The sequence below is a fragment of the Taeniopygia guttata genome, chromosome 15, assembly GCF_048771995.1.
Source record: "Taeniopygia guttata chromosome 15, bTaeGut7.mat, whole genome shotgun sequence".
In the NCBI taxonomy this organism is placed as follows: Eukaryota; Metazoa; Chordata; class Aves; order Passeriformes; family Estrildidae; genus Taeniopygia; species Taeniopygia guttata.
This window is the reverse complement of record NC_133040.1, coordinates 8,605,307-8,633,135: the sequence shown is the minus strand read 5'-3', so window position 1 is coordinate 8,633,135 and position 27,829 is coordinate 8,605,307. Positions and strand designations below refer to the sequence as shown.

Genomic DNA, 27,829 nt, shown 5'->3' with positions numbered 1-27,829 from the left:
AGCAGTGCTCCTCCATGCATTGTGGCAGGGTGAGGCACTGAGAGACCTGAACTTAAATTCTCCAAGGCCCAGATACTCTCCCCTCTCCACTGAGTTCTAAAGCAAAACAGGGTCAGTGAGCTGCACTGCATTTTAATTGCACCAATACAGTTAAATATTAAATGGACAAAGCAACTCTACATAGCAAATGGAAAACAAGCATTTAGTGAAGCTGTAAGACTTAGAGACTATTAAGGTCTAGCCCAGTTGACCATACATGAATATCCCAGTTTAGTTTTTGGTGTTAAAATGTTAACTGGAAATCAAACCATTTTCAGGTTCATGGAGAATGAGCAAGTTCTTGAGAAACAAACCTGCCTCTCTCCTAAGCCAACACTGACTGGGGAGTTGCCAGGGCAGGACAGGACACCCTTGGCTTTTTCATACCATCTACTAGCATGGTAAAGATGAGAAACACTTTTCTGAATGGACTTGATTTTCCCCACATACACCCCAAAGGGGCATCGCTGATATCCTGCCAGGACAGCTGTTCACAGGGAGTTAACACTACAGGTTAGACACTGATGAGCTGGGGAAAGAGTTCCTTGGCAAAGCTGTCCTCCCACGCATGGTCAGCGCCAAGCGGGGATGATGTATCACTGAAGGGCGACAGGGATCCTTCATACCCAGAGTCACTACAACCATCCAACAGGTAGCTTGAGGCTTCAAGGCTATGACAAGAAGAAAGCAGATGAGAAAAGCCCAGTTCAGGCATGAAGCTGTCTACAGGTTCCTTCTTCACAGACACCGGGACTTCAGGGACGGCCTTGTCGTCAGATGAAGAGAAGTTTTCATTCTCAATTTTCACTAGCATATTGGTTTGGTTGCCCACTTCAACAGGAATCTCCACTACTAGGGGTTTTGTATACACATGATCAAACCTTATGAGTTCATTAATGGCTTCCAGCTTAGCTGATGGGGACCCCAAAGAGGGAGAGAGGGCGGTAGGTATGGAATTTGTTTCTCCAGAGATCTCTTCGTCCAGCTTTTCCAGGCACGTTGACTCTGAACCAGCATATTTGAGAAACAACTCTGGGTCCAGACTGTCCAGAAAGCCCAAGAGGAGATCAGACTGCAAAATGAAAGACAGTTTTAGAGAGACAGTTTATTACTGCTAAAGCCAAACACGAAATGTAGCATCTATTACCTCCACGTGGAAGTTAATAAACACTGATGCAATCACAGTTGTTTTACCAAGAATATCATCAAACACACAGTTAAATCCACAGAATAGGCCAGGTTGGAAGGGACCACACTAGGTCACAGCTGGTCCAATTTCCCTGCTCGAGCAGAGTCATTGTAGAGCACATGGCACAGGATTGCATCAGATGGTTCTTGACTGTCTCCAGTGACAGAGACTCCACACCTTTCTGGGCAATCTGTGCCAGGGCACAGTCATTCTTTGCCTACAGCTTTTTTTGTAAAGGTACTGGCAATCCCCAGGGAATTATACATGCATTTGAGATTTACAGCCACTATTAGAAGCTCCTTGAGATACCGTACCCATCAAGTACAAACAGCACAGTGCCTGCTGGCTACACAGAGCACAAACCAAAACCTGCCTTAGGCAGACTTGCACATGACTAAAGCTGTGGGGACTGGGTTTTTTCATGTGGGTGTTGCTGAACTCATGTACTTATGGGACACAGGCTAACACAGCTGTTCTGACATGGCATTCCAAGATTTGGAATGAATAGAAATCATCAAATGATTTAACATCAAAACGTTACAACACAAGTCTTAAATCTACAGTGGTTCCAAATTTCATGGGAAATTTTTATAGGACTGGATGCTCACCTCAGAGTCTGAAGAGTCACTGCCATCAGAATCCATGTGGAAACTATCAGAAATGGTGACTGCTGGGCCTGCACCTGCTGCAGAGGAACACGTAGTCTGAGTGCTGCGGACTCAGCGGACCCGGTCACCAATCCGATCTCATCCACCTGGGATTCCTTCACAATCTGTACCAAGACAGAAACTCAGTCACTGCAAATGTTCTGGCAGGCACCACAGTACGTGATCTTCAAGATCATCATTTTTCTGCTAGGGCTTCCAACACAAAATTCTCTATTTACTTGTTCTGTAGGAACCTGAAGGTAAGGTAATTTCAGAGTTAGCTGAAGCTTCCCTACACTTGCACTTTATTTTGCTTGACACTTTTAAATGAAAGCCTAACCCTCTCCATCACATCTGAGACACACCTACGTGACCGTAACAGTTTTGGCTTCATTTCTATAAGGTAAAAAACTGTCTTAAAACAGCCTGGAACTAGTCAGCTCTCTACATCCCGCGTTACCCATTCCGACGTGGCACCCGCGGAGTTTCAGGCCAGCCTCCATATTGAGGACAAAGGTGTTTCCGCCATATCCCTGCCCACAGCTCCGAGGCTGCCCGGGGAGCGGGGCGGACACGCCAGCAGCGCGGCTCACCTGGAACTCGTCATCCTCCTCCGTCTTCAGAGCATCTAAACCCAGGCGGCAGCGGAGCTCCTGGTTCTCCCGCGTCAAGTTACACGTCCTTTCCCGCAAGAGCTGGTTTTCCCGCAGCAGCTTCTGGTTCTGCAAAGAGCCGTGAGGCAGGGAGGCCACTCCATTCCTCCTCCTCCATCCCCTTATCTCCCCAAGCCCCTTACCTCCTCCTCCAGCTCCACCACCTGCTGCTCCAGCTCTGTCATCCGCGCCTTCTTCCTGTCGCGGGCACTCTGTGCCGCCACGCGGTTCTTCAGCTTCCTGCGGGGCAGAGCGGCCGTCAACGGGACACTTTACCCCCGCCAAGTACAGCCGCAGCCCTCCCGGCGCGCCCCCACTCACCTGCGCAGCGCCTTCTCCTCCGGGCTCAGATGCGTGAGCCGCTGCCGCTTGCGGGCCGGCTGCGCGGTCTCCATCCCCGGGAGGCCGGGGTCGGCTCCTGCCGGCAGGACAACGGAGAGATGCCGGGCAGCCGCGGGGCCGGGAGCCTCAGCCGCTTTGCTAGGGATGAGGAGCAGCCGCGGGGCCGCGGCACCGGGCAGCGCTGCCATGGCGGCACGGCAGAACAGCGGACACGCCGCCGGCGTCACCAGCGCCGCCGTCTGCGCCCCGCGCCGCCCCGCCCGGATTTCTACCATCGTGGCTCTCGCTCATTGGCTGCGAGGAGTGACGCCAAGGCCGGGAGAGCCCGTGATTGGCCCGAGGCCGCGAGCAAGGGGGGAAGCGAATTGCATCAGACGTGAGGGCTGCGGGCGGTGTGGCGCTGGCGGTGGGCGGGGCTTGTGAGGGGCTGTGGGGCAGAGCACGGCCGTGAGGGGCCCGAGGGAACCGAGGGAACCGGAGACCCGTGCCAACCGTGCCAACCGTGCCGTGCCTGTGCCCCTGCCCTGCCGTGCCGTGTCGTGCCCGCCATGGCGGTGGCTGAAGTTGACCGGTTCCTTGAGGAGCCTAACGTGGCGATACAGCTGAAGTCTCTCTTTGGTCTCCATTCCGGAGCCGGTCTGTCACAAATAGTCACAAGCATAATAATGCGGAGCACAAGTGCCACGAATGGAGCTGTAGCAGATACTATAAGAATGAGCTGTTTAGTCTAAGAAGACCAAAAAAGCAGCGAGGTTAGTGATTGATGAGTGGGAGTTGCAGGGGACCGTGCAGGAATCCCTCAGGGGTGTCACACCCAGGCTGTTCTGAGAAGCAGCGGTGCTGTTTGGGAGTGAAGTGAACACTTCTGTGGCGTTTGACGAAGGAAATCACCCTGCCGTGATGGGTTGGTGCCAGATCTGGTAGATCTGGGGTTCAGACAAAAGTTTTGTAGGTAGAAAGCCGAGAAATACTCTGCCCATGGGAATGCAGGTGTTCAGCAACCTGCGGGCAGCAAGGCACAGCCGTGCCGGGCATCGAGGGTGTTTGCACTGCCTGGAGCTTTCCGCGTTTCCTCTTGCGACAGTTGCCAACGACTTGAATAGTTATGAAATGTCGAGACTTTGGCTGCTCACAGTTATTTCTGAAAGCCATTTGTACATTGGTTTTAAATTAGTTGAGATGTTAAACACTAAAGGAAAACACAAGCTTTAGAAGATCAAAGACACTGGTGCGCTGGTTTGGCATTACTCCAGCACTGGAGTTCTGCCAGGCTTTCATGATACAGAGAACAAACTGCATTTGTGAGCTCGTGTTTGTTCTTTTCTTATGCACTGCAGCATGACATTGAGCTAAGGCTGAAAGTTCATCTTTCTACTTCGACACCTTTGTGAAAAACATGGCGATTTTTCAATTAGCCTTTTAATCGGAGTGCAAAAAATTGTTTGTTCGGGTCCTGCTAAGCCCCTGAGATACTGGCCATTGGAGATACTGCTTCTCTTTTGTATGTCTCTTCTGGATTTGGACTCATGTTTCTTCTGTAATTCTAATTCCCACTTTAAAGTGTTACGTTTTTCTACCAAAATGCAGATTCAGTATTAATAACTGCTTCTGATTTCAGACATCCATTTCAAGTTGCCCTTATTTGCAAGAAAAGTGTTGAAGGGGGTGAACAGGGCTGCCATACATTGTTGATTTGTAATATTTACAGCTATACCGGGGAGATCTGATTTATCATGATATAATTTATCATAAAGATATCCATATGTCTTGGTATTATGAATGAAGAAAAATCCTAACCTTCTGTTTGCAGGTGATTTAGTTTTCTTATTTAATTTTATGTGGAACCAGAGTCCATGAAAAGCATGCTGTGGTTTATTCATGTGATCATGAATAAACCACAGAAGTGCAGGGACATATGTGCAAGTAATGGTGCCTGAGCTACTTCACAGTGATGTGTAACCAACAAAAGTGGAAGCTGCCCTTGGCACTGGTGGTGTCCATTGTTACTGAATATAATAACAGCATCCATTAGTGTTGGCAGTAATAGCTAGAAAAAGAAGGGCATGACACCCTGCATTCTAGTCCTGTTGAATGGTTTTAGTAGTACTAAGAAGATGGTGCAGTTGCTGAGAATATATTTAGGCTCACAAATATTATGTTACTACCATTAGGATATATAAAGTGTTTTATTAAATATATGGTTGAGTCACTGGGTAAGAGAGAGCCTAAGAAAAGGTCCGTAAAGTTGGTCTTACACTATGACACCCTTTCAAAGACTTTTAACAAAAAGGCTTCAAGTTTAATTCTGATTTCTACTTTTTTTTCCTCCCCTTCACTGTTTACACATTTCAGTCTTTGTATTTTTCTTTTTTTCAGTCATTGGATTTAATCCTGTGATCCACGTGACTCAAGAATGCTTCTCACCCTGCCTTCACCCCGCTGGGGGGTTCAGCACTACCACCAAGGATGTGCCAATGAGGATACTGTTTGCTGTCCTGCCAGAAACCACATAAGTTCCTGCTAAAATAGCTTTATGTTTTATGTTCCAGGTGGCCAACCCACCAGAGGAAATAATTTTGTTTAACGAAGGTGGAGAGGCTTTACCCTTGTGTAATCTCAGATACAGAGAAAGAAATGTGTGTTCAATGTTATCTATACATGAAAAAAGGGGGAATAGAGGAGGAAAGTAAAATGGAAGAGGTGGGCATACAGAAAAGATTACCTGACAATCATAATCTGAGAAAGAGGTTGCTTGCCAAATGTGTGTCTGAAAATACTTGGATGGTGGCCCAGGCCTCCAAGTTCTTGACAACAGCTGGAGTGTTCCCATTCCTGTATCAATAGCTGATTAAATGAGAAGAGAACCTGTTTAGCAGCCTAAAACAAGGTAATTCAAAACCTGTAAACTAATTTTACTTATTCTTAAATTTTGTCATTACACATTTGGATTCAGGAGTGCATCTTTCAAAGTTTTAGTGCTCTCAGTCTCAGGGAATATGCAGAATCTGTATCCTCTGGCTACTGCAAAGAACTTCCACCCTGCCTGCATGGCTTTCCTTTCTCTTAACACTGCCACAAGCACACCTTTCAGAAAGGTGATTTTCACTCAGCTCTCATCCCTTCTCCATTAATACTTAATAAGTTATTGGGATTCTGCTTCACTGGTTTCTGTGATTGTTCCCAGGTTACCACCAGAAAAGCATGGAGAAGACACAGTGAGTTCAACTTTAAACCATGATTCTCCTAACATATGTGTGCCCTGCATTCCAGTTCCCTGTCCTCCTGTCCTCATGTTCCACCCACATGTTACTGGTACTTCCAACTACCCAGAATTTCAAGGAAGAGTGAGGTAGGTCTGCCTGAGTTCCATCTTAGGTCTTGGTTGTGGGCCAAAGGCCCGTAGGCTGGAGAGTCTTACTTGGTCTCTTTATGGTTCAGTCCTCTGACCTAGCTGATTGTGGTACACCTGTACCTGAAGTGACTCCTGTTGCACTTCTTCTAATACCTTCAGGCCTTCTTGCAGGAATTCTGTCTGTATTTTCCCCATAGCAGTGTCCCAAGCACTGCAGGCAGCATCAGCTGGCTCAGGCAGCCCATATCTTGTCACAGAGATGTCTCAAATGCCCCTTTTTAGGGTTATCTGCCTCCCCACACAATAGGGTTGGTTCTCCCATCACCATAGTCAATGAAGTCTTGCTTCTGGTTCACAAAAGAAGTCTGAGTTAACTCAGGCAACACTATCAGTGTTTCTGGAACAAATTCTGCAAGTTGACTAGAAAGCAGGCCTTTTATAAGGCTTTTCTTCAGGAAAAGAGGGTCTCCCTTCAGTGCTACAGGAGTTCCCAACAGCCATAGGCACTGAGGTTCACCTTGGAGCCTCCTTGGGTAGTTCAATTCTATTGCCCACATACAAAGAGATTGTGCCCTATTCCAGGTTTAATGGTAGCTTAGCAGCAATAAATTTCAATGCAGTACCTCATAAAAAAAAGGGACATTAGGAGCACACTGCCCAAAAGCCAGGTGTAGATGCACGTATAGCAACTGATTAACTTTTAGAAAATATGAACCTCCATTGTGGCCTTCTTCTGTAGTGCCCTCTTTACATCACAGATTGTTTGGCAACAAAATAATCTCATGTTTCACACATTTTGTGTGTGTAATTCCTTTTGCTATTGTTACAGAATACAAGATGAGAGATTTTTCTTAAAACAGTCTAATGATATATTGTCTTTTTGAGTGTTAACAGTAAATTTGAGATCAAGCAATCTCTATGAAAGGCTCACAATGTTCTTTGCATCTCCATAGTGTTTTTTTCCCCCTGAATTTCACTTGCATTCTAATTCCAATTTGCTTCATTTTAGACTCCTCTGAAACTCAAGAATTCACTGGTATCAGGCAAGACCAGAAATGAACAAATGTATATAATTTTTTAGCAGATGCAATTTTTTGCCAATTTACTATTTTTTTCCAGAAAACAGACATGTTTATTAAACAGCAAAGGTCCCAGTGTAGAGACAGCTTCCTAATCCCTATCACACTGCCGAGGAATGCTGATATAAAGGGAAAATCTATCCACTTATAAGGACATGGCAGTATTTTGAGATAAAGATCTCTTGATTTGATTCTTTCTGTCAGACAGAGAAGGAAATTTCTTGTGCACATTCAGAGCTTGGAGCAAACCACTGATGGGAATTTAAAAGAAGACAAGATATCCACATCACAGTAAACAGAAAGACTGGCAAGCCTATGCCCAGTTCTGGAAGAGTGAAAGGTTACTGGAAAACTCTGCAAACATTAGTAATGTAAATAGATCTTTATACATAGCCACTGGATGCCCTTGGGAAGGTTTATGCCATCTGCCAGTCCCTGAGAGACTCCAGCTGGGAATCAAACAGCTTTGGTCACTTAGCCAGGAAAATGGGCTCAGGTCAGGTAATCTGTTTGGTGGGCACCCCTGATCTCTGCAGGAATCCCACAGGTCAAGAGGAGGTTGCAGTTGTCATTCAGGCTTTGCTTAGTAGTTCTGGCTTCTGTTTCCAATCAATTTGGCTCATTCCCTTCCCACACCATTCTTCTATTGCTCTATTGATTCTGCTTTCATTGCATGGGTTCCCTTTCCGTTTAAAAAATCCAGCTGTTGGCAGCTCTGGTGCTTTGCTGTGGTTTATCTGATTGTAGTACCTATTTCCATGTGTAGTCCTACTTCATCCCTTTGGCTTTTCTCTTTCTAGCTTGGTCCCAAGCACAGTGTTCCCCCGCAGGGTTCTCTCCTCCTGCTGGCAGGAAAATGTGAGCCAGAGAGTTGTGCAGAGTATGCAGGATTTGGAGATTCTGGGGGATGCCACAGGAGTTGTGCACAGAGAGGTGTTGTGCTCACCTCTGTACAACAGCTGTGCACAGAGAGGTGTTGTGCTCTCCTGTGCACAACAGTTGTGCTCATCTGTGCTCGAACAGTTGAGCACAAGGAGGTGTTGTGCTCACCTTTGTACACTGATGCTCTTTGACACATTAGAGGTGGTAGTCACGAGCAAAAGAAAAAAGGTAAAGGTCCTACACTGACTTGAGATGATGCAGCAAGTGCATTGTTTGGGGTGAAGCTTTGAATGTTCTGGGCCAGTACAGGAGAGACTGAACTTGCTGCTGTGCTGTCCCAGGGAACCCACAGTGCTGTTCTGGGTTTTGTGCCAGTGTCCCACATGTTGAGCAAGCTTTCTGTGGAAAACACTTAACTTGAAATCTCACATACCTAAAAGCTCCTGTTCCAGTAAGTTTCTCTGTTTGCACATCCTGGTTCAGAACTGGAACCTCTTCTTGGAAAATACCCAGGGAGGTAAACAACCACGCTTAGGAAAACTTGATGGCTGCTTCCTGTTGGCAGAAGCCTGCTCTTCTTTGGAGCAGTGCCTGCATTTGAAAGGGAAAACCTTTTCTTATTTCTTAGACCTTCCCTAGGCTTTGAAATTATTTTAGAAGTCCAGAGCCCCTGAGAGTCCTGGAAGCTTTCCTGTTTTGTAATTTTGAATTTATTTCCTTATATTCTTCCATTTGGGTGCCCTTTTGTATGCAGAACCCTGTCTCCAGCTGTCATGTGACCCTGTAAGAGAAGAGGAAATTATTAGGAAATGCCAAGTTAGGAATCAGTTCTGTTTCAGCATAGGTTCAGCAGGACCCAAAATGTGGGGGATATTGTCAGAATCATCCATCTCCTGCCTGCTACAGTTTTGATTTGCTGATTCCTCAGAGAGCACAGGGTAGCAGCTGGTGTTCAGAGAGGGACAAGTCTATTATGGTTTGTCTCTGGTATCCTCACTGATTTGCTTTGTTGGCACTGACTTTAATGATAACTCTTATGTAAATAGGCAGGGACAGCTAAAGACCTTAATCTACTAATTAAATAGATCCTATACTAATAGTTGAATGTGGAAAAAGAGTGTTTTAAGGTGATTAATTAAAGTGCCAGTCAGATTTTTTAACTTAGGTGGGTCATTAATATAATAGGTAACCCAAGATGAAATAGATTAAGTAATTTCTTAACTCACTATCACATGAAACAAATCCATTGTTAATGTGGGAGTGCCTTCATTTTAGCCAGTGACATTTGAAGAGTGTTTTTTGCTTTTGGTACTCAGAAGCACTGAAATCTATTTTTTGGCTTTAGCATAGAGTTCTTCATATTGCAATTAGTATTAGCAGCTGATACATCATACACTTTAACCATGTGGTTCAAATTTATTCTGCAATGTTTAAATATTGTTCATTTTATATCATTGCTTGAACTAGGGCTTCATGAACAGCAGCTTGTACCCTATATTTATCCCAGAAACACTAATAGCAATGTTGAATTAAATACAGAAGTGTCAGTATCTAGATTGTATATAAATATGTGAAATATACAGGGTGTGTTATTTATATTTAATTTCACTAGCAGCTTCTTCAATATTATGAATGAAGAAACTGCTAAGCATTGACCTAATGAACACATGAAACTAACAGTAGTTAGGGATTTAGTGCAACTACAACTGAAAGTGAGTAGGTGTGATACAGAGCAAACTCAGGAACACAGCAGCACAGTGAAAGACATTGGTATGGATGCATCTGAGGGTTTTTCTTGCAGAATGAATACTGAGAATCTTGGAAAATATGGCTCCAAATTTTTTCCAAATCCGTTCTGTTCCAGCCACCCCTTGCAGAGATTTTAGATGACCAAAAAGCATATAGAAATAATTTCCTAAGTTTGTTTCTAAGAATCCTTTTTTTCTTCTTTTGGCAACATGATCTGCTGTACCTGCCTGGTGAAGACTCTGAAGGAAAGCATCAAGCACGGCTGTATTGTCTTGCAACTCTTATTTGAGCTTGTACTGTGTACTGGGCAATAGTTTGCAAAAAGAAAGGACTGAATTTATCTAAATAAGGGTATTTTCAGTACAACCTACATAATTCAGTTTTACAGACCTGATTCATTATTATTTTTAACCTTCAGTAGAAAATTACATGTGCAGAGAGGTGAAGGATTCCCCAATCACCATGTTTCCCCTTCATGCAGATTTAAAAGACTACATGTTGCTTAAAGCATTGGAAACTTTAAACTATTCAAACATTAACTACAAATTTTGTTCACGAAAAAATGTTATAATCAAAGTTGTTGTGGCTAGGCAGTTGGCCATTTTGCATTGCTTTGATGGTGATTTACTTGGACGAATTGTGTTTCCAAACCTTAAATAGCAAGAAGCAAAGCCACTTTCCACGTGTTTTTCCTAGTACAAATACCCACTGATTTTTGTTACTTTAATTAAGCTGACAAGCTATGCTTTGTTACTTAAATTTAGAATAATTTATGATAACGATGAAAGCATCACTTCTATAAATACAGGATGGGCTTTCAGGTCCAAAGTGCATCCAAAGCCTGCAGATGCTAGATGAAGAAGATGATGATGCTGAAGGTGCTGAAGGTGCTGAAGGTGCTGAAGGTGCTGAAGGTGCTGAAGGTGAAGATGCAAGGCTGTGGGAGGTATTTGAAGCCGTTTCCCGCTGCCGGACTCGTCCCGCCCCGCTCGGGGCTCCGCAGCCGCCCCGGCCCGTCCCGCAGCCCGGGCGCGGTGGCCCTCGGGGGACACCTGCCGGTGGCCGCGCCGCGGTGCAGCCGCCCCTCCCCGCCCGCGCCCGGCGGCCTCAGGAGCTGCCGCGGCTCCTTCCGAGCGAGAGCTCCGCGGTTCTCGGCAGGGTGTGGCTGAGCAAAGCTCCCAGTCAGCCCTAAAACTCCGTGCTGCGCAATTCTGTCGCAGAGAAAAAGGGCAGGCGTGTACACGTCCTTGAATTTACTGGGGAAAGGACAGCACTTGTTACTATTGCTTATTAAGAGCTACACCAATATCATTTACTTAGGAAATAAGCTCTGCTTATTTCATATTCATATAGGGAATGTGGGCAGTAGTCCGAGTTATCAGCTCTTGAAAACAACTGCACTGGGTGTGTGAATGAGACAACCAGGCTTTTTTATCCTTCCTGTGGATAGCAGGTCTGCTCTGAGGAAATTGTTTTGGGCTTTTTCTATAATGTTCATCACACTGTGATTGTGTATGTATTGTATATATATTGTACATGTATTATGCAGCTACTTCACTAACTTTGTTTTCTCTCAAAAGCAGAGGGAGGAGGGTTCTATAATATCCATTCCATTGCAAGGGAAATGAGATGTAGGAAGTTCAGTGTCAAAAGCATCCTCTAGTGTTGATTGCCTGCTTCTGAGATAGAATTATAGAATTGTTTATGTTGGAAAAGATCTGTAAGACAATTGAGTCCAGCCATTCCTCCAGCACTGCTAAACCACTAAACCAAGTCCCCAAGTGCCACATCCACGCATCTTTAAAATCCCTCAGGGGGATGGTGACTCCACCTCTATCCATGGCCCCCTGATCCAATGCTTGACAACTCTTTCCATGCAGAAATGTTCCCTAATATCCAATCTAAGCCTCCCCTGATGAAACCTGAAGTTTTTCCTCTGGTTCTGTCACTAGTTACTTGAAAGAAGAGATTGAGTGCCTAGAGAATGCTTTCTCAGACCATTTGGCATTGTACATAATTTAGTTTTGCTCAAATCACAGCTCTCACTGTCCTCAGCTGTAGTTATAAATGCTTGAGACTTCAGTATTTAGACCCTGGGCCTCAGTTTGTTATTCCGAGGAAAAAAAAAAAAGAAAACATATCTGAAGTATTATGGCATAACTGAATTGTGAACTGTATACTGCCAACTGGGCAGGATGCCAATTAGAAATATTCAATGCTTTAATGATAGACAGTCCATTCTCTTCCTGTAACTTCCTGCTTGGATTTCTGCCCAAGTCGAGGGAACTTGGTGACCTGAGACCTAGTGCCTCATATCACTCCTCAGTATTTGACTGTGAGGCTGCTCCAAGGCAATTTTGCTGTGTTTGTAGTCCAAGTGGAATGGATCACATCTTCAGCAATTCTTATTTTGGGCATAGGATCTGTCCACTTACTGTCTAGAGCCACATTCACATCTTTTTCCATAGGTAGTTTCCAGACAGTTTCAGCTGTTCCTAGGCTGATTGTAATATAGGAGACTGTATGTTGACTGAGCATCAGTCATTTGCCTTATGGATGAAGGAAAATCAAGTAGAGGTAGTTTGCACTAAAGGGATTTAAAAAATGCTTCTATTTAGTACACTAGATGACCATGCATTTCAGAAATTGTAGTGAAACATACCTGTAATCAAAAATTTGCACCTGTTGACCACATCTAAATTTGCATAGTGCACCACAGTGATGTCCCTTCCAGCTCCCTTTCTAAATATGCAATAGTTTTGTAGCCTTTGATCCACTGTACCGTAGTCTTAGGTGGGTGTTTTGTGGCTTACTGTAGGAGCCCAGAGTGTATGGTCCTGCAATCCCTTCTTGACCCTTTGCCAAGAAGAAATCCTCCATGATGTGTTAATATTTGCTCACTGTGTCATGCTAAGCAAGACACTACCTTGGAACAAAGTATACCTGTAATAAAGTATATTTAGGAAAAGAGCTGGCCATTTGTAGGCTATGGTATTATTTCTTCTGCCAGTGAGTTAGGGCTGGGCTGTGTTTCCAAACATTGTGTTTCATAGCCAACAAGGGATCTTGGATCAGTTTGTCTCAATTCTCCTTGTCACTGAGTTGTATTTTTAGGCTGTGCAACACCATGTATTAATGAGTTCCATGACTTAGCTGTACATACTTTTAATGGAAGAATGTGTAATTGGCTGACATCCAGTTCTTGTGGGAGACTGCAACAAAAATCATTACCAACACATTTTCCCCTCATAATTGATGTAGGTTTTGTAGACTCACACTTAACAGCCAAGCGAAAGCGCACAGGTAACCCAACCTCCCCTAACTCGGATTCGGGAGGCTGGGATCAGGGGGGTCCGGTCAGCCACTCCTGCCCTAACCACAAACGAGGAGCACGCCGGGTGCCGCTTGCGAATAGTTGGCACGGCAGCGCAGCGGTGTCTGTGCGGAGGATGGGTGCCTGTGGTACGAGTGCTGCCAGGGCACTGCTCCGCCCGCCGGGGCCCGTCCACCCGGGCTGTGCCACCGGCGGGGCTGCCCGCACAGCCACCGCGCCGGGACCCGCGCCGAACAAGCACGGGGCACGGCCGGCGGCCGCGGGAGCACCGGGAGCCGGCCCGACCGGCCCGCTACGGGCCCAGGCCCGCAGCTGGGCACCGCGGGAGCCCCGGCACCGCCGGACGCGGGCCCGGGCGGTTGCCACAGGCGCCGTGGCTGCCCTTCGCGTCCCGGCCCTGCAGGCCCGGCCGCGTGGAAAGCCGATCCCGGCACGGCCGTCCCGAGTGCCGCTCGCTCTCAGACCTTCGCGGGGCCGGGCCGAGCCGGGCCGGACCGCCGGCAGCCACGGCAACCGCCGGGCTCGGCCGGGCCCAGCGGGGCTGCGGGCGGTGTGTGTGCACGGCGGGAGGGACCGAGCGGGTCAGCGCGGCGCGGAGGGCGGGGATAACCCCGTGGTGGCCGTCACGTGGAGCAGATGAAAGGGAAGCGGCTTGGCAGGGCGGAGAGGAGCCGGGGCGAGGGAAGGGGAGCGCGGCAGCGAGGAGCGGGGCGCAGCGCGGCGGGAGGGCCGCTGCCATGGGACGCTGACCGGCCCGGGACCCCGGCCCCGGAGCTGGAGCCGCTCGGGAGAGATGCGCGGCGGCGGGGCGCCGCTTCCTCCCGCCGCGCGATGAGGGGCTGCGGGGCCGGCGCGGCGCTGCCCGTGCCGCCGCTGCCGCCGCCTCTGCTGCTGCTCGGGGTGCTGCTGGCCGCGGCGCCGGGCGCGGCGCTGGGCAAGGAGACGGCGTTCGTGGAGGTGGTGCTCTTCGAGTCCAGCCCCAGCGGCGACTACACCACCTACACCACGGGGCTGCAGGGCCGCTTCTCCCGCGCGGGGGCCACGCTGAGCGCCGAAGGCGAGATCGTGCAGGTGAGCGCGGCCGGGGGGCGCCGCCTGCCCCAAGATGGCTCCGCGGGCCCGGCACCTGCGGCACAAAGCGGGGCCGGGCCCGCCGCCCCACGTGCGCCGCGCGGCCCGGGACGCGGTGACAGATGCGCGCCCGCGCACAAAGGCCCAGCGCCGGCCTCGCCCGGCCGGGCCGCCTCGCTTTGACAGCCGGGCGCGCGGCGCGGGCTCCGCGCGGCGGGAGCGGGCGGAGCCGGGGCCGCCTCACACGCGCGGCGGGCTCCGCTCCGCTCCGCTCCGCTCGCCCCTCCGCTGGGCGCGGGGCCGGCGGGCGGAGGCGGGGCCGCGCCGGGCGGCCCCTGCCGGTCCCGGGGCTGTGCGGGGCTGCTCCGCTCTGGGGGCGGCCGGGCGCGGGGGGGCCCGGGCTGAAAACGCCGCGGCAGTAGTGGGGTGCTGCGCCCCCGGGCTGTGCCCGTGGTTGGCCGCTCCGCGGCCGGCGGCGCACGGAGCTGGAGCCGGCACTGCGGCGCTCGGGGTCCCTCGGAGCCGGGCTCCCACCGCGGCGCGCTTCGTGCGGAGCTGGGCTTGACCTGCTCAGCGGAGAAATGCTTCTCGTCTTTGCTTTACTCTTATTGAAACTCTCGAAGTGATTATCTTACTCCTTTGTAGTTGCCTGTAATTGCTGACTTTATTTTTTTCCCCTTTTGGCTAAGTAGAGAAAAATTACTTGAGTGGTGTTTTAGTAAGTTTGACTGTTAAGCAAGTGCCAATAGCAATCTTTATTTCTCTTTAACTGTTAAGCAAGTGCCAATAGCAATCTTTATTTCTCTTTAACAGCTGTGGGGTTGGTTTGTTTGCGTTCCATATATGTATGCATATGTACACATACATACACATGTAAATATACATACAAAACTTACAAGAATCTAGCTGGTAGCAAGTAGGTTATAGAAACAACTGTTAAAGCCCTACAAAAACAAATACTATTAAAATAACTTTTTTTTAAAGTAATGAGTACTGCTTATGAGTGACTGATATTTCAAAACAGTTTCAGCTGGGATGATTTCTTATAAAAGTTCTCTTGAAAGCAGAAGAGTTGTGAGGCCAAATTGCTGATGTAAGGTAATTTTTCAGAGAAAAGAAGGATGGACCCATTAAGTTATAATTATGACATTTAGAAGAGGTGGTGCTAGTAGGGGCTGGAACTGACATGGACATTTTTTTAACCTTTTAGTGCTTTTTCATTTTAAGACTTAATAGTGTCTTTGGGGCCAGGCAGGAGACTTCAAAGGTTCCTTTTGTGTCAGGTGTTAGTATTAAGAACAGAACATAGGCCATTCATTGAGGTCATACTTTCTTGGTGACTAAGTAAAAGTGGAGAAAAAATAAACTGTTAAGACTCAGATTTGAACAACTTGAAACAAGGGTATTAAACAGACTTTGGCAGGCCTTACTGTTTGTAACATCACCTGTCTGCTTCCTGTTCATGCCTGAATAGACAGCACTCCAAATAGGAAAAACTACAGCAAAAGCCACATGATGTAGCAAATCTTTTACAGGAATTTATCACTCAAAAATTTATTTTCTTTTTCATCTGGATGCATGCTAAATCACATATGCCATGGGCGGGTTTGGAGGTTTTTGTTTGATGAGCTGTGTGTGCTGCTCTTTTTTTCAGAGGAGAGAACCTGGCAGATACTGTTCCAGTGCAGCTAGACTGAGTGCTGTCAGTTGTGTTTTCACTGCTGGGGTTTTAGATTGCATATAACATCTCTTGTTGGTGTCCTGCTTCCTCTATCTCATCCTAAAAGAGAGTTTATTAGAGCCAAAATTGATCAAGTTTTTCACAGCACTTTCTTGTTTCCTTTTTTCAGCTGGGCTGTATTTTTGTAGAACATTTTGAATCTGCTGTTCTGGATCATTATTTAAAGTTCACTGTGAGGTTTAGAAAAGGCTCATGAAGCTGTTGCCACTCAGAACCTGTTCAGCAGCAGCCAGTTGTACATCAGTCAGTGAAGCAAGCTCTTCTTGGCCCCAGCCCCTTTGTCAGTGCACACAGCTCTTTCAAGAATAAGATGCATTTTTCTTTAAGATGAAATATTAGAAGTTCTTGAAAATCAGGCACACATTAAAGAATGGATCAAAGGAATTGTGGTTTTGGGACTACACAAAGGCTTACTTTTGTTTATGTTAATAGCATCAATTACTCATTGGTCTTGAAAGTCTGAACAAAAAAACCCCAACCTTAAGAAACAATGCACTTTCAGCTTTTGATAGGTCATACATCCACTCCTGAACTGGTTATTGGTCAGATTCCTATCCAGTAGTGGTGTGCTATTATATTGTTTCTCAAGTTATTGTGAATGAATCTTATTAGGGTCAAGTGTCTCCCCAGAATAACTCTTCAGAGAGATGAAATGTTCATATGCCTTCTTTCATGTGGCCACAGTTTGTATTCAGCAAACTCATCCTTATGTTGCTGTGTCAGCTGGTCCTTAAACTGCTCGAAAGTCTAACCATTTTGGTGGTGTCTGGCATACTGGAATATCCCTTGTTTCCTGGGGCAGTATACTGGCCATTGATATGGGCAAGAGATTGGAAGTTGCAGATGTTTGGTTAGAGAGTGACTGCGAAACCAGACTTTGTTGAAACCTCTAAAATGATATATTGCTTTGAAACAAATTATGACTGGAGAACTCCCTATGGTTGAAACTTCTCCTACCATTCAGGGCAAAAGTTCAGATGTAGTCTTGTCTCAAGCTCAGTGTTACATGGCCACAGACTGGCAGTGCTTGGACAGTAAAAATCCATTTGATTTGACTAGAAGTGGCTTTATTGCTCAGAGTGAGATTATGTATCTTAATCTTGCAACTGGAGAGATCCTGTTCCTGCTGCTTGTTCAGCTTGATGGCTAAACTGTGGAGCATCTAATGTTGTTTCTTATAGAGTTATGGTTGTGATTGGAGTGCTCAGGTGAGGTGCTTGGGAAAGAAGATCGAGTTTAATGCCTGTGATGTGTCAAAAACTTTAAATGATATACATTCATCATTTAAAGTTTTCTCTCAGTCTTGCTTTTTTTGTATTCCTGCCTTAAGGTACTGCTGAATACAGTAATATGGGTGGATTGCTGATATATACAATTTTGGAGAGAAGCAGCATGGAGGAGAGATTTGAAGATATTATGGGTGGTTTTTCTTGTGCAACAAATTTTTGTGTTTTGGTTGGTTTGTTTCTGCTTGGAAGCCTCAGCAGGAAAATGATGAACTTTATGTAGCCATTGAACTGGACAGTGTGTAGATGATGTAACAATCTCCACTTGCATGTGTTTTTTTGTGCTTAAAAGGTAACAGTCTGAGGAGAACAAGCATAACTCAGTGCTTTAAGCTTCAGGAAGAAAACAGAAGTGGGACACTTCCCAGCCTCTTGCCTTACACTTCCTAGTAGCAAATTATTGCCCATCTTTCTCTTGTAGGAGGTGGAGAGGTTTCAAACTGGACTACAAGACAGTGTCTGTGTATTCCTTCCTTCCTTCCATCTCCCTCCCACCCCTTACTTCAATGGCTTTAAATCTTTTCTCTGTTTTTTTCAAAATGCAAAAGTTACTAAAGGTTGCAAACTGCACTCTGAAGCGTTGGCAGTTTTTAATGGTGTTGAAAAGAGTGACTTGAAATAACTGTGCAGATACATAAGATGTCTAGCCATGATCAGAGGAAGCCAAGTCAAGGGAATGTTTTTGCCCCTTGAGAGTGGAAGACAAAAATACGTATTTTTGGGTTTTTTTGGTTGTTCTTTTGTGATCATGCAGGTTAAGTTTCTTCTTGCTGAGTGCCTGAAGGCCTTTCAAAATGAGGAAGTAGAATTATTTGTGGCTTTGAGTCACTGTCTTATTGAATGTTTTCTTTGCTAGTTATCCTCTTAGAATATGAAGGTGCCTGTGATTTGGTTTGTGTTCATTTCCATACCTAACTGTGAATCTGTGGCTTGCAGTAATGATCCTGAGGACATCAGGCACAACACATTTATCTGGGCTTCAGGTTGGCTTTGTCATCGTGTCCTCCTTAAAGGAAGCATAATTTGATTTCAAAATAAGAGATCACTTAGGCAAAGACTTGCATGGTTGTTGTACCTTTCTAGAGTGTAGTGCACAGGCAGCTTGCTCACAGCAGAGGTGTTGTCTTGGGCATGATCTCAGGACAGATTGGTCCCGCTGTTTCTCAGTTTTATCCTTCCCTCTGTCCTTTTTTTTTTTTTTTTTTTAAGTTTCCATCATGCTTTATCCTGTTTTGTACTGTGGTGGGTAGTTGAAGACAGCCTGTCAAGGTGTTTTGTTTAGGTTTTTATGCTCTTGTACTGTTTTGTCTTGACACTGGGTGCTGTCCTCACACCCTGAGCTCCAGCCCAGTCACATCATTGCTGGCTTATTTTGCAAGGAGCTGCCTATTCTCATTGGCTTCTAGCTGTGATGTTATAAATAAGGATGCTTATTTTTAATTAATTCTTCAGCATTGCAATATCTAAGATGTCTCCTAGAATGGTGGTGAAAAGACAAAAGAGAGGACTGATCTGAAGATGAGATACCAAATTCAGTGATGCGTTACTGGTTCTGGAGGAAGCTCAAGTGTTTATGGTCTTTGCCCAGAGCTGCAGCAATACCAGAATTCTTCTATCAGAACCCTGTTGTAAGACTAAGGCAGTCTCTTGAAGAAAAGGTGGGAGGCACAGTGTAAGAAAACGCAGTAAAAGATATTAAAGTATGGAGAAGTTACAGTGGAAAGAACAAAAAATGCTAATGTGACCCATTTAGAGGAAGAAGAATAAAGTAGGTTAAGTAAGTAAATAAAAGCAGAAAGCTCACAGCACTGGCTCAATACTCAGACCAACCAGTGCAATTTCTGTACCTCCAAGTAAAGGTGGGGAATCAAGTGGGGAAAATAGTTTGTGGGAGTTCAGATAACTTTTCTGCATATATCTATATGCTTAGTTACACTTCCTCACAGATGCTGAAGCTCTCTACTGTTGCAAACCTTGCCTTTGGTGGCAGGATGCTGACCACTTCCTTTTCCACGTTCTCCTCGTGCTTGTTTGGGAGGTGGAAGTAGGAAAAAATTCCAGAGAGGAGTGGTACTCAAAAATTGTTCAACACGCATCCATTTGGAGATTTTTTTTTTCATTTATAGATATATTTATTTATGTTTAGACTGGGTCTATGTGACTTCAGTGGTTTGTATATAATTATGGCCTACTTCATGGTGTTACCAGCAGTTGTGGCCAGCCTTGCCCCATGGGTGGAACTGGTCCCCAGCCCCTTGAGCACCTCACTGGAAGCAGCTGCTTCCTCAGTGCTCTGCCTGCTGCAGGCCAGAAATGACACCAGCTGAAGTGTGTAGAGGACATAATTCAGTCTGGCAGACTTGGAGGGGAGGAACCTCAGGCAGCTCTACTGTGAGCAGATCTTATAGGAAAGTCTTGAGTAGTTGTATAAAACCATTGATTAGCATACATAGTAATTTTCTTCCAGTTTATACCATCTTGTGGTGGAGTGTGTATTTAAAAAGGCTCCCTTTTTGTATTACAGTCTTCTAGTTCTTGTTTTGGAATTGCAAAGTGAGGCCCTTCTGAACCAAAATAACTTTCAGAAACAGTTTTTCAAAGTATGAATACTTTCAGGAGGCCAGCATTGGACTGGTTAAAGAAAGATAAGGTCTGGATGCAGTAATCTGCCATATGTTCTACCCAGTTATGTAGGTGGTACAGATATTTGCATTAATACACTTATTACATTGGAAGTACTCAATTTAGAAAGCATTAAGTGTTAAATGGTCCATACTATCTCTTGTTTTGGGCATCTGCCCTTCAGTATTCAAATATGTTCAAATCAGAGCATGTGCCTGTACATAAAAACAGAGTGAATGCAAGTTGAATGCTTGGCCTTATTTCTTGTTTCCTTGCTTAGAAGGAGGGCCCTTCACACTCACAGAGATCAGCAAAGGAAAACCAGATTGTTTTCAAAGAATTGGTTTGAAGTTGTTGAAACAGCAACAGAAGATTAATGTTAAGAAAAATAGTAATCATATTTTCTGCATTTTTCTTGACTGCTTGGCACAAACCAGAGGTGACCAGGGAAGTGTGATCTTGCGGATACCAAGCTGAGACTCCCAAAATTTGCACTTGGCTGCAGTTATGCCATTGGTGAAGCTGTGCTTACATGAGGCTTGAGCAGTAGTGCTCAGGACAACAGGCCTCTGGTGACTTGGGGTGTCCTCTTCACAGTGGTGGACTGCTTTCATTCATTTTTTTGAATTTCCTTTTCATGCTGCTTAGAGACTTCTGTTGTTGCACTTGGCTTTAAGATGAAGAGCCAGTTTACAAAGGTTGATTAGGTGCCTGCTATGTTCCAGACACAAGTACAACCTTAAATATGCAGCTTAATATATGCAGACTCTCTAGGCTTCCCAGACACATGTTACTTGGTGCATTAATGTGAGGATTTTGGTTGTTTTCTAAAGCTGATGGCCAGCTTAAGCTTTCTGTTTGTTTCCTTGAGCTTAAGCTGCTTTATTATTTTGCATAATTTTCAGTAGTAAAGCAAATGGAAGCATCAGTGAGGAGGTGAGTGGCCTGAGAAGAACCAAGGGGCATATTTTAGAGTCTGCAGTCATGGTTTGAGTACAACTGTTTAATTAGCTGTACAGGCATGCATGTTGCAAGTATGTGCCTCCTACTGTGAATTTATTGCATGTGCTTGGTAAGCAACTTTCAAATACTTCTGATTGTAGTGTTTGAAAAATTGCTTTTAATTCAGAAAAGAGCCTAGTTTGTGCTAAGATCTGTTTTCCTACTTTGAGGCTTTTGATGCTTGCCTGCTTTAAAAAAATATACACAATAAAAAGTGGCTTAAGTGTGGCTGTGAAAAATCCTTCTCCTCTACTTCTTTATCCATTCTATTCTGCCTCTCCTCCCCCAGACAGAAGAGGCTCAAACCATATTTGCAGTTGAGTTTACCTTTGGAACTGCAAGTTTTGAGTTTTTAAACTGTCTACTTTGATGACACATTAAGAAATGTACTTTTGAAGGCCTGAACTGGAAACGCAGAAGGTATTCTGTTTGGATATTTTACACTGATGGGTCAATTTCACAATTCTGTGGTTCATGGAGAAGAACCTCATTTAAAGGCTGTGAAGTTTTAAAAATTTTATTTCCCTCACAGAGGCTGTCTTTGAAGTTTTATAGACTTGTTTGGGTTTGGATAAATGGTGGCGCTCTTAATTGAGCCTTGATCAGTATTATGCTAATAACAACTGCAACACTAATAATACCTGTGTCTCATAGATAAAACATCAATATTCTATATACAGCATGCCAGTTGTTTGCACTAATGTTTTTTATTTGTGCTGCTTGAGGTTTAACTTGTCCTTGCTGGCTTTGGAGGTTAGGATATGCAATGTAGCAGTTGCTGCCCTTTTCTTTGAGGCAGTCTCTAAAGGTGTGTGTGATATAATAGGGAAAGGTATTGGTTACCATTCCAGTATTGTATTTTAATATGTCCAGCATACTTTCTCATACCTGATTTGTATTTATTTAGAAACCTTTTAGAGAAGATGCTGTCTTGCCTGCTATGAGAGTAAAGAGCAGATGAACACTTTAGGATCTGGATGCCAAGCTGGCAGATATCCTGGGTGATGTGTAGCAGGGCTGGGAGCAAGAAATGAACTCTTGAAAGAGTGCCAAGGGATGCTGCTGAATTCAGTATTGAAGAGGAGCCAAGGTGTGGAGACCTCTTTTTGCTCAGAGACAAGGTATCCCCAGTCTGGTAGCCAGCAGTGTTTTGCCTCCTTAAAAGATGCTATCTTTTACAACCCAAAACTGCATCTGAAGAAAAGACATTGTGGACTAGTTAGTATAAAAGAACTTCCAAAGTATGATTGTATTTTGGTTTTCCACAACTTTATTTGAGAAGCTACTCTGCCAGAGTTCCCCCTGTCCCCATTCAGAGCTGTCAGGGATAGTCTTTTGGGTTTGGATACTGGGAATTGACAGAGTTTTTTCTACAGTGAAATAACATGACTATAGTTGCAGATTGGGGTAAATTTCTCACACCAGAGCTGAATTATCCTCAAATAATAAAAGTCAAATGAAGTGGTCTGCTATCCTGTTGTCTACCACTCCTGTTATCTCCAGGCAACTGCAGGAAGGTGATTTGAAATCTCTCTGTACAGGTTTAGTGTTGAACATTGATCCCTGATGAGGAATAGTCAGCCAAAACCTATGCACACATGTATGTGTGAGGTATGCAGTACACACAGAATCTGTTTCCAAAGGCTGCATTAAGTTTTGTTTCAGGGGCTTGGATGGGAACTTTCCTGGAGCCCAGAGACATCCCAGCCTTGGAAGCTGTATAGGAAGAAGCTACTGTCCTTTTCAGTAAAAGGGCTGAAGTGTCCTGAAAGAGTTAAGCTTTACTTAGCTCACTCATAAGGTATTTAATATCCTTATTAAACTCAACTGCTGGTTCACTTTTTTTTCCTCTTCTTATGCTGAATAAAGTTTCTTGAAGAGCTGAGCCTTTGCCTCTCAGATCAGAGGCTCACATGTTGAAGCTGGCAGTGCTAGAGGCTAGTTCCTATCTGTGTGACAGCATTTTTAATTTAACAGGACCGGCTTTGATGTTCTTGAATATTTATAGGCAGCTTCAGATCACTCCAGTGTGTATTCTTTTTAATTGGAGCAGAAGTTCTTCCTCACACAACAAAATTTCTTTCCCTCTGTCTACTCTTTGGTCTCTTTTGGATTTGTATACATCAGAGTGGTTTTATGTTACAGAAATATTGCTTAAATACTTACTTAAAGATGGGAGCCACTTGATTTCCTTTCTAGTTCCTGCAGCTTGGGGGTTGTCCAGTAACTGGATGGTTGCTCCTTGTTTGAGCCTTGCTACAGACACATTGTAAAAGATGCAGTAAAATAGAATTTGAGCAAAACCCAGTTACAGTGAATCCTTCTCCATTACCTGTGTGAACTCAGGTGAGTTTGCAGTGGCTCAGACCTGGAGCACCCTCAGGAATCACAGAAATGTTTGTCACAGACCCTAAGGAAGGAGCAGGTTGTGGTGTGAAGAAGAACTGAAAACTTAGGATTTGGCTTTTGGTAGGAGCTGATCAGAAATTATGGAAAAAATTTTTAGAAGGAAATTGCCACTTGGATCATTTGACTTGAATGAAACTTTGACCAGACTTGGGCAGGCGTGTTAAAAAAGATACCTGATGGATGAGCTTTCATTCAAGTTTTAACCCATTTCAGGCTTCTATGCCTCAGTGCTTCCCTGCTCCCCTGGCAGGGGGCTTCTCAGAGCTGTAATTTAAGAAACAGGTGTGGGGTTTGGGCACTTCACATACCTGAGGCTTTGGTGACCTCGTTGTGATTTGAACTTTTACCTTGATGGTGCCACAGGAGGCAGCATGTGTGTCATAAGAAAGTGTTCCTTCAGCTTCTGCTGTGGGCTTCTCTTTTCCTCCTTCCCTGCCATGTTTCCCTTCTGCTGTATCCTCTTAGCCCTGTGTTGTGGATGTCATTTGGATTCCCATATTACTGATGTCCTGACCCATAGAAACCTTTCCATGGCCAACTGGGACAGCAAAGCAATGGCATTTTTTTCCCTGGAACTTCTCTGTGTGGATGCTGGTAGTCCAGGCAGATTCCTGTATCCTGCTCTGCTGCACTCAGTGTTTGTTGTGAAGTTCTATATACTTTGTGTTGCAGGATGATCTCCTAGGTAAACTTGGAACGTTGAAGTAGCAGATTTTTTTGTGTATTATTTTGAATGGTTTCACTTAGTAAAAAATTCTGTCTTTCAGTGATGGTAATTTGTTTTAATGCATGGCCTACAGAGGAAAAGGTGTCTGGGTTTTGACATTTCTGTTGTAGATGCACTTCTCTGCTGGTACAGCCTTTTCTAGTTCAGCAGGTGAAATCAATGTCACTGCCTGGGTAGATAAAAAGCCCTGGAAATCAACCACAGGAGGAAAGTGCTTGCTTTCTATTTGACATAAGCAGTTTTCTCAAAGAGTAAGGCTTCTCTTGCTACAGACATTCAGCAGGGAAATAGAGACCTGTAGCTCACTAATGTGGAGAAAGAGCTGGATGGCTGCTGGAGTGCTATTCCAGTGCTTGTGTCTAGGGATGGGTGGATGTGATAGTGACTTCATTTTTCTTTAGTTCCTCTGAACTGTTATTAACAAAGGCAATTTTGCTTCTCCTTACATACCCTGAAATATCCCTGTGGGACAGGAAAATTTATCACCTGTGAAAATACTCAGTGCTTCTGTCTCTGGGCAGATTTTTCCAACAACCACAAGATGTGCTAGGGGAGGTCTACATTAGATATCAGGAAAAAAAATTCACACAGGGGTTTGTAAAGCATTGGAAGAGACTGCCTAGTGAAAGTGGTGGTGTCACTGTCTCTGGAATTATTCAAAAAACGTGGATGTGGCCTTTGAGGGCATGGTTTAGTGATGAACATGGTGGCATTGGATTTGATCTTAATAATTAATGATTCCCTCTGTCAGTGTGCTTTTGTCTTAGTAGGAAGTAACAGACAGTAGCATACATCTAGTTAAATGTTATTGCAATAAGAATTTTTGCAAATCAAATTACTTTTCCATCCTTAAGTTGCACTTGGTGTCTTAGAATTCAAATTGGTGAAGCTGGGAAAATATTTGCTACCTGTATAAGTGATAAAACATACTGGGTGGTAAGGATATTCCTAGCAAATAACCTCATAGATAAAGATATTTGTCTGACCAGGTAGCACTACTTAAGCTGAATTTTATATATATATATATATATCAGTTGTACTGTCCAAGTACTGGTGAATGTTGAAATCTTGTCATTATGAACATATTCCAGGTAAAATGAGTTCTGCAGTCTTTAGAACAGAATACACAAACTGATGCAATCTGTTCTTGAGACAACAGAATTTTGACCTAGGTTAGGACAAGTCCAGGTAGGAACGACTGAGAAAAGTAATAGGAATCTGAGTATCTGTCAAGGGAAAGTTGTGGGGCAGGGAACTTGAATTTTTTATAGCATTCTTGCCAGGAAAAAAAAAGCTTGGAACAGCAAATAAGAGATGCTCAGAAGAACAAGAGAGGAGTTGAACAAGCCTTAGAAGAAAGCCATCCTAAAGCAGTTGCTGGGCTATAGCACACTGCAAACACTGCCCAGCTGGAGAATATCCTCTAGCACTTTCTCTGCCTCTGGAGGCATGGTGGTTATGGCTGCTCTGCTTTAAGGAATGGTTCATGAACTGTATGATAGAGGAATTTAATCTTTGTATCAGTATGATAATGTGGCATATCCATGCCCAAATGCAGGGCTCCGTTTCTCAGCAGAGAATTGCATTTCTTAGTCTGAAAAAGAATCTCTACATGAATTCACAGATTTTTGCTGTTTGTGTTATATGGAATTAACATTACAGACTGTTGCTTCTGGAAGGAGGAGTTGCTTTATTTACCTTTCCAAGCTGAGACAGCTGCCAGAAGAATATAATTTTTAAAAACCCAATATATATTTAGAGATAAGGCAATTTACATTAAAAATACTATTTTTAGAGTAATTTCAGGCATTTTCAGTGCTCCCTCAGCTTAATTCTTAAGGATACAGCATACATTTATAATTGTGTAATAATCTTCAAAGCAATTAAGAGTGTGCTGTTTGACTGGCACTTTATGGGTACCTGTGTTGTTTGGTTTGGTTTTTTTACTGTCCATTTAGCAACCTGTCAGTGAAATGTCCTTGCAGATGCTGAGGGATGACTGCTAACAGTGAATGAAGCAAATTATTGGAAGCATGAACAAAATGGGTTAGAACAAAACATATGCTCTGCTTTGCAACAGGTGAGCAGATGCTGCCTAACTGAAATGCTAGAAAAGATTGCTTTGAAATCTTGCATGTTTTAGGGAGATATTTACATTTTCTGTTGCTGGCCTGTTCCTGTCTCTCATTAGCTGATGGGGAATTGATCTCTGATGTTAAGACTCCAGGATTATATTTCTAGTACTGAGGCAGGTCTTGGGTTATTCAGTGGGTGAATAAACTTCATTCAAGGTGTTTAAAATTTGGCAGCTAATCCTGGCAGAGCAGCAGCTCTCCCCTGCTGTCCTACAGGTTGCTTTTCCAAGCCCATGTTGTTGCTCTCTAGAGTGGATGAAGAGGAGTGGGGAGCAGCTTCTGGAAGGGCTCTGATGCTGGAAAAAAATTTGGTTTGCCTTCTGATTTCTTTCCTGGTGCATTTTTCTTGCATTTGAATTCTTACTTTCTGAATGTTTTTATTTTCTGCATGAATTCTCAAGACATTACCAGGGAAACACACAACTGTTTCTGAACTTCAAGGTGAAAATTATTTGCAAGAGAATTTATAAAAGTTCATGATCCTAAAGTTTCAACCCCACTCTTCTATAATAACTAAGGAAAGAATTATATTAACCTCTAACTATTTCAGAGTTAATCTTTGTGTAGCTGAATTTCTGCTCTCATCTCTGTTTGAGGGTAGAGAAGGAAGCTTTGGTTTGTTTTGAAATGTGATTGGTTTAGTCCTGCAGTTGGAGGTATTTGTTAAAAGCTCTTTGTTATATTTAGCCACACAAGTGCAGTAAAAGGGAATTAAATTAGAAAAAGAAAAAATTTCTTATATGTGATGCTCCTTAAGTGTTATTTTTAATATGTCTTATCTCTGGACCAGGTCTCAAAGACACTGAAAGGAAATGCCAGAGTGGTGTAGAATCTTGGAATTCCCAACCCAGCCCTGCAGGGTCTGTTAAAATAATCACTGGTGCCTGAGTTGTGGTTATCCTTCAGGACAATTTTATAGGTGGCACTATTTCTGTCATGTTCTGATATTTCATCATGAAATTACTCACAGATGGGTTGCAGGCAGAGAAACTAGGGTTGGTATTTTTTATCTCAAGAGACCTTACCTTTCTTGAAGAAAGCTAATTAGTAGTGCTCTGGAAATCACTTCAGTGCCCTTCTTAGGGTCAAAATTAGGGATCTGACAGAGAGAATTAAAGTGCAAGTAAGCAGATCCAAAAGTTGGCTATTCAGACATGTCTCAAAGTTCCAGGATTTACTTTATTTTTGCTCTAATATTGCCCAAAAAAGATGGGTCATGCTTGAATAGTTGCAGTGTGGTAGTCTGGTAAACAATATTCTACTTTTGTAGTCCATATAGCAGAATCCTGAAAACTTGTCATCAACTTCATTTTATAGTATATTTTGTGATAAGAAATGTTTGCCAACCACCTTTCCCCAGCCTGCCTGCCCAAAGCCAAATGAAGTTTTTGAAACTGTAGTGTGAGATTTTAAGCTGCTGGATTGATTGAAGAAGATGTCTCTAGACTGAAAATGAGAAAGGCAGAGCTTCATTTTTCACTCAAATAAATATCAGAACAATCATTTAACTTTCAAAATATGATTTAATGGCTCTCGCAGGCCTGACACATCCCCTTGCATCAATCACTTG

At 44.3% G+C, this 27,829-nt stretch overlaps 2 protein-coding genes and 1 long non-coding RNA gene across 5 annotated transcripts in view; 2 read left to right on the top strand and 1 right to left on the bottom strand.

Annotated features, from left to right (window-relative positions):
* Positions 1-112: 112 nt before the first annotated feature.
* Positions 113-3,138, bottom strand: XBP1 (X-box binding protein 1). 2 transcript variants are annotated; one of them, XM_012578114.5, is made up of 5 exons: positions 2,850-3,138; positions 2,672-2,768; positions 2,469-2,597; positions 1,837-2,000; positions 113-1,111 (listed from the first exon to the last, which is right to left on the bottom strand). In XM_012578114.5, exons 1-5 carry the CDS (start codon positions 3,056-3,058, stop codon positions 922-924), a joined length of 789 nt encoding a protein of 262 aa, XP_012433568.5. In that variant the 5' UTR covers positions 3,059-3,138; the 3' UTR covers positions 113-921. The 2 variants fall into 2 exon arrangements, with proteins under 2 accessions (XP_012433568.5, XP_041575339.2); XM_041719405.2 differs by having other exon boundaries at positions 1,837-1,946; positions 2,453-2,597; positions 2,850-3,137.
* A 318-nt stretch (positions 3,139-3,456) lies between these two features.
* Positions 3,457-12,900, top strand: LOC115497382 (uncharacterized). 2 transcript variants are annotated; one of them, XR_005981981.2, is made up of 3 exons: positions 3,457-3,622; positions 5,247-5,757; positions 10,741-12,900. It is a non-coding gene; the product is annotated as an uncharacterized lncRNA (long non-coding RNA). The 2 variants fall into 2 exon arrangements; XR_003962935.4 differs by lacking the exon at positions 10,741-12,900 and having other exon boundaries at positions 5,247-9,733.
* Positions 12,901-13,891: 991 nt separating this feature from the next.
* ZNRF3 (zinc and ring finger 3) overlaps positions 13,892-27,829 on the top strand; it is a 66,853-nt gene continuing 52,915 nt past the window's right edge. The window contains exon 1 of the mRNA XM_030286100.4: positions 13,892-14,337. Within this exon, the coding sequence (XP_030141960.3) occupies positions 13,903-14,337 (435 nt within the window). The 5' untranslated portion in view covers positions 13,892-13,902. The remainder of the gene's footprint in view (positions 14,338-27,829) is intronic.

Coding starts and splice junctions, on each gene's coding strand:
- XBP1 (XM_041719405.2), bottom strand. CDS start 3,058: ATGGCAGCGCTGCCCGGTGCCGCGGCCCCGCGGCTGCTCCTCATCCCT. Junction 2,598..2,671: donor TGGTGGAGCTGGAGGAGGAG/GTAAGGGGCTTG, acceptor GGCTCTTTGCAG/AACCAGAAGCTGCTGCGGGA. Junction 1,947..2,452: donor CCAGGTGAGCCGCGCTGCTG/GCGTGTCCGCCC, acceptor GGGTCCGCTGAG/TCCGCAGCACTCAGACTACG.